Here is a 10,823-nt window from a genome sequence, read left to right on the forward strand (position 1 = left end):
ATTTGATCGGGTTGCTCTATCACTTAACTGGCACGTCTTATTTTCTTTTCTGTGTTTCAGGCGCCGGCTGCGGTGTGTGTGTGTGTGTGAGAGAGTGTGTTAGCTGTTAGTTTAGCTGATTATCACCCTGATGTAACACCGACAGATCGGCTCAGTGAATGCTTATTGCAGCCCGTATTCACCTGCATTCATTAATTGAAATCCAGGTAAATGAAAGGCCATCTAATATGATTAGGAGGCGCGTAACACGTGGCCACATGTCTGAAAGCTACCAGAAAAATATCCATAAACATTTCTATTATTTTTTAGCCTACATTTTCATGCACAGCATTTCACGCACGAAGCCTCTGAGTGACTGTGTTTGACTCGATTTGACCATTTCATAACTTTTGTTGTCTCATTTCTTCTTTTTCTGTAGAAGCCATAGTGTCCGTCTTGCCTGTGGCTACAGCGGGTCATTAAGCCGTCGGGCCACGGAGCCAGTAGACGTGCACGGGCGAGGCCCGCATTTAGAGTTTTGTCATGGATGTATCGATCACTATTCAAAGACAAAGTAGACTTGTTTAAAATATGTCATTAAAGTAATGTATCTAGTTGTTTTCAAAGAGTGACGGAAGAGGTTTTCAGCTGCGTGTTAAAGTGAAAGCAGTGACGCGAGTCCGCTTCGGTGCCCGCTGAGCGGAGCCAGGCCGCGGAGCGGGGAGCACAATGGCCGCGGCGGAGCGCAACGGGGCGGGCCACAGGCACGGCCGGGGTCGGTGGAGTGTGTCCCCCCGCTTTCAGCTTCTCTTCACGGGGTATCTCACGGACGTTGATGTTTGGCCCCAGATAAAAAAATCTACGTTTAAAAATGGATTCTAAAAATTGCTGATACGAGAGTCCGAATTTGGTGAAGAAAAGCTCGGTCTGAGGAAACAGAAGGATCCGTCAGCTTTAGCTTTTCTCTGTTCTTTGATTTTACTTGTCTTCTTTACGTTAAATGTACGTAAAATGTATTATTATGATAAAGTGGTACAGTTAACATGGCTTTGATTAATAATTTAAAAATAAAAAACCGGACAAGTTAACTGGACCTACAGGAGTTTAATGATCCATCACAGCTTCACTGCCACTTACAGCCGAGTCCGGCACTTTCCAAATATGAGTCCTGGTGTTTGCAAACGCTGTCCCTCAATTCAGTGCATCAGAGAATGGAAAAAAAAACTGCTGGACGTCACCTCAGTCTGTAGTTGCGTCTGAATGACAGTAAATAAACCGGAAGTTGCTGGAGGCTCACTGCGCCCGTCATCTTTTTGGTATGATGAAAATCATTTGATCAACTTGCAGTTCTTACCCAAAGATGGAGCCGGTAACAATGGCACATTAAAAAGAGCCCTCTATCTGGCCACAGAGCGTATTTCTGGTGGTTAAGCATCTTTAGTTTAAACCCAGTGAGCGGGTTTCCAGTCAACTTTCTCCTCGGTTGATTTTAGTGCAACAGAAAGCGAAATGAGAGGATGGAGACCATCAGTTTAGGCATTCAATGAATTTATTGATCTGTTCAGTCCCTTGACAATGGAGGGAGGGGAAAAAAAAAAACTAATTGCACAACAAATTCAAGATTCCACAAAATAAAATTTGTATACCCACCTGAGGTCAGTCTGAGTCAGCCACACGCGCACGCACGCACACACGCGCGCACGCACACACACAAGCACATACACGCACACACACGCGCTGACACTGACCTCGAACCTCATCTTACCTGAACTTGTGCATCCTCTTATGAATCAAGACTTACCAAGTGAGGGGCCTTTACCAAGTTAATTTACCACAACATAACCGAGGAGCAGAATGTGGAGAGCTCTTATCTAACTGTGGATCAGTTTTAGAACAATCCTAACTGGGAGGAGTGACAGTCAGCACACCACAGCTTGGCTAATAACATTTCATTTTGCAGAAACTGCATTCAGTCACCCACCCCACCCCTTATCACAGATCCTACTGTAGCCATGTGGGCCAATCACATGCTGCCTGGGAGTCTGGCCGAGTTCACCTGTCATGCAGCGACTTCCAATTAGCTATGCTCAGAGTTTCTCCAAAGGACAACATGATGGAAATATTTATACACATGGTACACGGAACTAAAGCAGTGAGAAATTAATCTGGAGATTGTTATGGTGAATATAGGATATGGCAAAAGAATGTGAAGAAGGTGGAGGACACAAACCTTTCAGCTGAATCAGAAGTTAACTATGCTTATCAGGGCAGTGCTGCGATTACCATGGCGTCAGCCATTTTAGCCGTCTTACTTTAAAACATGTAGAACAGGAGAACCACGGGCCGACTCCCAAGCTGCACGAGTTTTACACTGAAATGAACACGTAAAAGTCACAGATACTCAACTCTACCAGGACTGGCACCGTGCTGCAGACTGCTGACTATGAAGATGCTAAAGAAGAAGTACAGGTGCACTGCTGCTCAATGTTACAGAGTTAAGACTTATGGGCAAGGAACATATTATAACAACTACATCAATTTTAAATTCCCTAAAAATGAAAATAAAACCAAGAACCAAAACAAAACCAGTCATCTGTGCAGTTGAGGTGAAGAGGGATTGTAGGGAGCAGTTAAGTTCTTCAGCGGCCAAGAGCTGCCTCATTTTCAAGACAACACGGGCCTTCACAGGGACGTAAGTTAACATCTTGAGTTGAGCCCCTTTCCTAAGCTTTCCTTTAGCACTTCCAAAATGAAGCGAGCGTTCCACATAGGATGACGAGGACTGGGGCTAAATCATGAGAAGAGCTGAATGGGCATGAAGGCAGGGCGTGACATATGGATGAAGGGGGAGCAGTGTCATTCTGTAGCCTTCAGGGAGAAGGAGAGCTTGGGTCTGGACTTGCCCTTTCCGAGGATGATTTTTTGCTCCTCCTTCTGCTGCCTCTGACGGTCCTGCTCAAGCTTCATGCGCTCCTCGTGGATCTTTCTCTGCTCTTCAACAATACGCAACTGCTCCTCAGCCTGTCAGATAACAGATAAACAAGGTCAGATAAGGACAGAAAACAGTATCCTGAAGACGTGGACCACGAACTGCAAGGCTATTCCTCAGCATGTCGGAAAGTGCAGCAACTGTGAGTGCGTTTCTACCATAAAGACGTTAACTGCAGCATGTGCGATCTCAGCCTACATCAATAAACACGGTTTTAGAAATGAGACCAAAACAGTGAATTCTGAACCACAGCTGATAAGCACCTTTTCATGCTCCCTGCCCAGGCACCATTAACTTATGTGGTGCGGTAAAAGTCTGGGAAACAATCAGTAAAGACTGTGATTAAATAAGCAGAAGTGGAATAAACAAGACATGCGTTTGCTTGTTAAGTGCACAGCGGAGTACATTCGTACACTTCTAAGTGAAATCACGTATGAATGGGATGCAATCAAAGAAAATGAGTAGTGCTCGTCATTCAGTACGAGACCACGGCAAGGTTTGGGAGTGTGAGAACAACGAGAGAAAAGCATGCGATGAGAGGTGAAAAGCAGCAGTGTTGCTGCTCGCGGGGCGGGGCGGGGCGGGGCGGGGCGGGGCGGGGCCGGGCGGGGCGGGGCGGGGCGTACCAGCTTGGCCTGAGCATCAGCGATCTTGCGGTTATTCTCCTCCAGGATTTTTTCCAGTTCCTCCCGCTTCGATTTTTCTTCCTCCTAGATGGGTGACACAGTGCCATGTTAGTGCATGAACAGCCTACTGCCACAAAGCACGTATACACACACACACACACACGTTTGACTTTTCATTGTCACGTGCAGAAACACATTTGCCACCAGCAAGCGCGCGCGCGCACACACACACGCACACACACGCACGCACACACACACACACACACACACGCACCTCAATCCACCACAGAAAAGCTCCTTTAACCTCTCGCACATGAGCACTCTCTGCAGTCACCCTGAATACAAAATGAGGGGCAAAAAAAACTGTGCAGGGAAGTAAACCCGCTAAATTTGGCCCGTCCCTCGACTATTGGCAATACTTCCTTGAAAAATGAAAGGCTAAGCCACACCTAGGGCACTCACTGTATTATTGTGACAGACATTAAGATTTAAACGAGGATTCAAAAAGGGGGAAACCCACTCATCACACTAATACAGGAAAGATATACATGACAGACAGTACAGTCTAAGAAAAATACAATTTCTGCTTTTTAACATCATTATATGCAAGAGAGAAAAAGAATGCAAAAAAGGAGGTAATAGTTTTGGCTCACCAATGCACGTATACCTACGCATTTTCCTTGCCTGTGTACCTACACAACTGGTGAAAGCATTCGTCATTAAATGGTTGAATATTTACTGTCTCGTCCGGACTGTGTGGCCCCTGCAGAGACAGAGAGGCGCTCCTGGGGTGGGTGGGTAGGTGGGTTGGTAGGCAGGTGGGTATGGGGGGCTCTGCCATACCACGACCACGGCATTCCTCTTTATAACTCTGATCTCTGCACTGCTTAGTCTGCGCCTGCAGCGTGCATTCATTTGTTTTGTTTTTCCTTGTCTTTACAGTAGGTCAGTCCCCTTTGAGACAACAGCATAGTGAAGAAAAGGACAATACAGAGCGGTCTCTGTGAGCTCGAGGAGGACCCAACCACGGTACACTTACAGTACAGGACACAGGTGAGCTGAAAGGCTGCAGGCCAGCTCAGGTCAAGAGCTAGTTCAGAGGGCGGGGAGTTGTGTTTCAGTAAAAAAAACACACAGGAGTTTACATCAACAGTGCAGCAGCCCTATAGGAAAAGCAAGTTAGGAGCACAAAGACAGGACATTTGTTCGTCAAGGTAAAAAGTTTTCAACTGTGTAGAATGCTAAAAAATAGAAATCATCAGAAAAAGGTTAGACCACAGGTAGTTAACCTTTTTTTAACAGGAAATGTAGTCGTTCACTGGGAGATTTTCCACAAAAGCGGTTCCAGCGTGGTTCGGTTCTAACTTCTGCTTCCTGCAGGTGCTACAGTAGCACCGCTGGGGCAGAGCAAAGTACAGCTTCTGTCAGGGCGGCGCTCGGCACAGGAAACCCAATTCAAAAGAAACAATGGAAACCTGAGCTGCAGCATGGATGTGAAGTCGAAGCAGCCGTGGAAGAACATGAGCTCTGTGTTTTCCTGCTGTTTAACGTACCCACAAAGAGCGGCATTCACACCTGCCGTTTGCAGCTGAAGCTAGACGCCGACTCTGCAGCTACACTTACAAACGCCAGCTGGCGTTTACAAATCCTGCTAGGAACAAAGTGTGGAAATCCCATTTGCATCCTTTCGTAAGTACAGCTCAGTGTTTAGAAACAGCAGTTAGCATCGAGGAGCCGTTCATAAACTAACTTGTTCTAAACTGGTCAGGTGACACAGAAACTTTGGTGTGCAGTGAAAAAGAGACAAACACTGCCCAGTGAGGACAAAACGTCCTTCTCGACTCTCTACAGAATGTCAAGATAATTAATTACAGGGTAGGATGCTCAAAATGTAATGTAATGACACAGCTCTGTGCCGACTCCCTGGCTGTGGGAAAGCAAACCAGAACCAACTTTGAACTGGCTATAGCACCAGCCCTGAACCAGCGCTGGAACCGCTCGGGTCAAAATGGGGCTCTTATGTATCCCAGAACAGATACCGTCTAACTGGAGATTCTCACAGCAAGGACTGTTAACAGAGGGGCATAAATCCTGAGCAGGACAAACTGTGAATAAAACAAATGTGATTAACAATTCCAAACAGCAGCGTCAGGGCACCTCCTGCCAAAGAAAAGCTGGACTCCTGATTAGCCTTGACCACTGTCCATCTTTTTTTTTGGTAATTATTTGCTAATTATAGCAGTCATAAGACTGCAAACTATGTCTAAGATTGAGAAAGGAGATTTGGAAGAGCGGCATGGTAGCGACAGAGCAGAAGAAGGTGTACAGTGTTGTTCTTTATCATGGAGCCAATGGCTGGTCCCTGTGCACCTCAGAGTCACCTGACTTTAGCAGTTTCTCATTCACATTATCACGGTACCTTTCCTGAATGATGTGTGGGGAGGTGGGCGAAAGGTTTGCAGCTTTCAACTTTATTTCTTACAAAGCACAGGAAGAACAGCCTAGGAGCCTAGGTCCATCTGAACGTGTCATGATTGGGACCGGATATCTGATCAGAACCTGAAACAAAAGCTGTCTAACGCAACACGCTGAACATTTGAAAAATGTCAGTTTTCTAAAGAAACCTGTGGTGCTTTTTTGGAATATAATACAGATGCTTACAGTTATAAACCTACAAAACTTCTATGGATCAAGAAGAAATGATGGAAAAAGACATTTAGGAGGTTTATTCAACTGCCATCATCAGAAAAAAAACTTCCACTTGGCCTCTGCAGACCCATGTCTGTGCGTCTAGCTCCTCAGTGGCAAAACTGGAATCGGCTGATAGAAAATGTGCTATTTATATCTTAGTACCAGGGGTTGGTGAGGTGTACAGGAAAGAGAGGGACTGCGTTCCAAACGACCGAGCGTTACCTCTCTGGCTTTCTGCGCCGCAAGCTCGGCCTGCCGTTGTCTTTCAAGCTCCTCCAGCAGCTGTCGCTCCATGATGCGCTTTGCTTCCTCAACACGCCGCAGAACCTCACGCTCAATTTCATCCTTGCGCTTCTCTAGCTCCTCCTCCACCCGCTTGGCCACCAGCTCCTCCACTCGCCGAGCTGTCTCCTCCTCGATCAGCTTCTCCTCAATCTCCTGCTGCCGACTGCAGAGGCAGAGAGGAGACGTTAGAGGGGAGGGGCTTTAAGAAATGCTACTTCATTCACCATAAGGACGATGGAACCTTCAACCATTCACACCAACGTGTGATGAACAAAAAGAGGAACTCTAAGAACTCCAGATGTTTATTTGTGCTATAAAAGAACCTGGTGCATATAGGAAGATTAAAACAAATCTGTTCTGATTTACCAATCATGGGAATTCTGAGTGTTTTCTTCAGTGTGGAAACAGGATAATACTGTCTGAACATGTACATTTTGTTAAGCAATGATGGTGGCACACAAAAGGAGAACTTTGTGCTTCATGTCAAAACTCAACAGACACAACATGAGTGACAGGTCGACAGCTCTTTTCTCATGGATAATATCAGAATCTAATAAAGGGTGGTGGTGATATGCTGACTTCTCCACTCTTGTACACACAGACAAACTAAACTTTCCAGTTTTATTCCCATCTATAGTCTATAGGACTTCATCTGATTTATAAAACAACATCAGGAAAACATGGAGAAACTTAGTTTTTCATTTGTGAAATGATAAATAGACATCAAGACTCACTCTAATATGTCAAGAAAAAAGGAGTTTTAACCTGTTTTTAGTGAGAAGAGTTTACAAGAAACGTGTGCAATTTAGCACATTTAAGGCTATATAACGACAATTTTTCACATCAAATGTCTGTCTTGCTGTAAAAAATGCCCTTAATGTAAGTAATAAACTGTGAAAGTTTCATGGTGACACCTGTCAGACAGCCTCAGCTGATCGTGACGAGGAACTGAGCTTTTCTAAAAGCTGAGTTTATTTATGCTGTGTTGAGCAGAGTCAAAAGCCTCGTCCACACTAAGCCCAATTTTCACATCACCGAGGCAAATGCATCAGATTAGCAGTAAATCAGTGGTTCGATCAGAAGTCGACACTTGTGAGGTGCGAGGAGTACAAAACCATCATTTATTGGCTCACAGAGATGTCCGAGTCCCTGAATAAATATCTAGAATACTGTATATTTTCAAGGAGTTAAAGAGGAGGGAGCGTTGATGAGCCATATCATCCAATAAGACAGGACAACGCAGCAGAGTGAATCCTGAAAAAGAAAATTAACAAACATGACGGAGAAGCTGCAGCCCACTCAGGAGGCCGAGCAAAATTTGGTTAAACATCGGCAAAATCTCCCATGTCTCACAAAGATCTGCCAGTTCTATTCTGCAACCAGCTGAGCAAAACAGAGGGACTCACCAGAAGCTATCTGTGTTACGCAGAGAGAGAAATGTGTCTGCATAACAACTGGGTCTCATTAATAATGACAAGTCAGACCAGTCAGAGGCCAAGTCTGACAGAAAAAAAGAAGAAAAAGCTTGTAGCATGTGAACCCCCGTCACACATCTGTCATGGGACATGAAAAAATGAAGACTTCAAAACTCCTGAACACCAGACAAACACACTGAAGTCTGAATGATGCAACAAACTGACGACAGCCAAGATCTTCTTGTCCAAACGTGGCTTATTAGATATGAGATGTTCAGAAATGTAATGGACAGTTTTAAATGGCTGTTTGTGCAGCACATTGGAGACCATTCACACAGAAATATTATTATCATTATTACATATTAAATCATCAAAGATGGGATTACACTGCTGCTTCTGAGTTGAACACTGGCTCTGAACGAGCAGTGCAGTTCACACATGACCGAGTCACTGCCAAATATCACGCGTAAAACCACCCAGCGGCTGGCTACACCAAATGTGAGCAAGATCAGACTTACTAAACCATCTGTGAGGAGCAACAGCACCGCTGGTTCAGCTGAGACCATCCCTACTGGTTCAGATGCATAGCCTCAGCAGATCAATTCCACCCCCCATGCTGCCTCTGCCCCTACACATTTGACTGAAGAGTAGCAAAATTAGCTTTCCACAGCCCAAGTAATGCCTGGTATAGGAGCCCATTTTTAGACAAAGAGGAGATGCTGTGGACACAGAGAAGGAGCAAAACAGACAAAAAGGACGAGGAAGCTTAATATATTTCTTCCACTGGTCATGATGGAAAGTGTGAGATCACTGGTGGATAAAATGAATGAACCTGACCCCTAACGAGGGGCCGCATTTGTTTTCCAGGGCCTTTAAGTAGCAACTGTTTTCTACCGATGCACACAAAAATAAAGAAGAAGAGAGAAAGAAGATGGCCCTTACTGGGAATGATTAATTAATCACACCACTGAATGCTAGATCATCCAGTATTGTGCTGTAATCTGATTCCTTGCTAAACCTGACCCCCATTTTTGGCTTATTTATTCAATTAAACTAATTATAATACAACCAAATAGATTTAGAAATAAATCTATTACACGAAGTTGTGTGTATTAGATTTATGAGTAACTATACTGATAATAGAGAATATTTAATATCTAATCTTTGAACTAAAATGGGATTTTTCTTGCTTGCTGTGGACAAATATGTTTAACATTTGTTGATGAGGATAAGAAATGTGCGATATATGATATTAGAGGCTTATGCTACAGTTTGGGCATGGAAAGACTGTCTTGAAGCTAGAATTTAGGGTCTGTGCAGACAAAAGTCAGCTTCTGAGCAAGCAGGAATACACTATGGTGTCCAAACGAACAGCAATGTGATGTTAATTTCACAATTTGTACAGATACACACACACATATCTTTCCCTTTTGCAGACAATATAATTCAGACTTTACTGAGATTAAAATATTATACGAAGACACTACCAAACCGTACGTATACTGCACAACAATTTCATGATATCACGACCTTGTAACTCTATAACCGTATTACTAGATATGTAGTATTAGATTATATATTAAATATTTCACTTATATAAAAAGCCACGATGTTTATCGTGACAAAAAAAAGCCTAAAAAGTGGCCTTCCCACAGCGATGGAGCTACTTGCACTGACAGGTATAGTCTTCCTCTTACAGTCAGGGCCCTGAGCAGCCTGTGGGCAGACATTAGCACACATTAGCGGCTATCTTGTTAGCATGAGCTTTTAGCACGTTCAACTGAATGGATTGGCCTTGCGCTAAGTTTAGCATGCATGCAGTTTAAACAGCCACATTATGTAACTTTATTCGCACAGTTTCTCAGTAATTATACTCACATTTTCCTTTGTCTCTCCATTTCCACCTTTCTTTCCTCCTCTTCTTTTCTCTGTTTCTCGTCTAAAGCATTTCGCTTGCTCAGTGTTCTGCCAAAAATGTCGATGCGCTCCGGCGGTGAGGCTGCTCGCTCTCTGCGGGACGATGCTGTAGTTGACCGGGAACGCGAGCGTGACTCTCTCCGCCGATTCCTTTTTGATTCCCGGGACTTGGACCGCTTCTTGGACCTCTCCCTGTCTCGAGATCGGGACCGAGATCGGCTACGTTTCTTACTATGCTTGCTGCTTTTTGAGTGTTTGGATCTGGACGAGCTTCGACTCCGTGATCGGCCCATGTTGACTTCTTACTACTCCTCTACCTTATGGCTGTAATGTGTACAATATCAGGGACTCTGCCCCAACTGCTCCTTTTTAAACTTGCTATTTACACAATAAATCAAGAGGATTTACTTGAACAGCTCACCTTTAAGAGAAAATAAACATTCGAAATTGGTTGTTATTTTTGCCCTACCAACTCGTTACAAAGAAAGATGGCGACCTGTCGGGTTTGTTGTTTCCCGACATGCATCACGGCTTTCGGCATTTTCCGTCAGGATTCTTCGGAGATTGTCCAGTCGGTTAAACGGATTCACATAACGAGTCAATGACCTCATACTTTTCTAGCTAAAATCTTGCAGATTTCAAGTCTGCAGATCGCAAATTACGGCCACGGCTAAAAGTTCCATGTTTTGTACATCAACAGCACAATTTAACTGTAGTAATTTTTGTTTGTTTTTATTTATTTTTTAATGGGCATAAATTGATCGTGAAATCTGTCATGAAGTCATGTATATAGCCAAAATTGCATTCGGTTTTTAAACTGTAGAAACTTGTGTCTGTGTGGAGTCAAAAGTTGCAGTTACTGTGGGAGTAAGCCTGAGTTTTCACAATGATTTTAACTGAGGTGTTTCTAAACATTTCAAC

General features: G+C 44.1%; 1 protein-coding gene across 1 annotated transcript; it reads right to left on the reverse strand.

The window, feature by feature from the left end:
• Window positions 1-1,510: 1,510 nt before the first annotated feature.
• On the reverse strand, window positions 1,511-10,411 carry LOC140320065 (arginine and glutamate-rich protein 1-A-like). The gene is made up of 4 exons (XM_072397838.1): window positions 9,864-10,411; window positions 6,508-6,733; window positions 3,595-3,678; window positions 1,511-3,000 (listed from the first exon to the last, which is right to left on the reverse strand). Exons 1-4 carry the CDS (start codon window positions 10,193-10,195, stop codon window positions 2,836-2,838), a joined length of 807 nt encoding a protein of 268 aa, XP_072253939.1. The 5' UTR covers window positions 10,196-10,411; the 3' UTR covers window positions 1,511-2,835.
• Between the last annotated feature and the right edge of the window lie 412 nt (window positions 10,412-10,823).

This window comes from Leuresthes tenuis, unplaced genomic scaffold (assembly GCF_036924035.1).
Source record: "Leuresthes tenuis unplaced genomic scaffold, fLeuTen1.0.hap1 SCAF_12, whole genome shotgun sequence".
Classification (NCBI taxonomy): domain Eukaryota; kingdom Metazoa; phylum Chordata; class Actinopteri; order Atheriniformes; family Atherinopsidae; genus Leuresthes; species Leuresthes tenuis.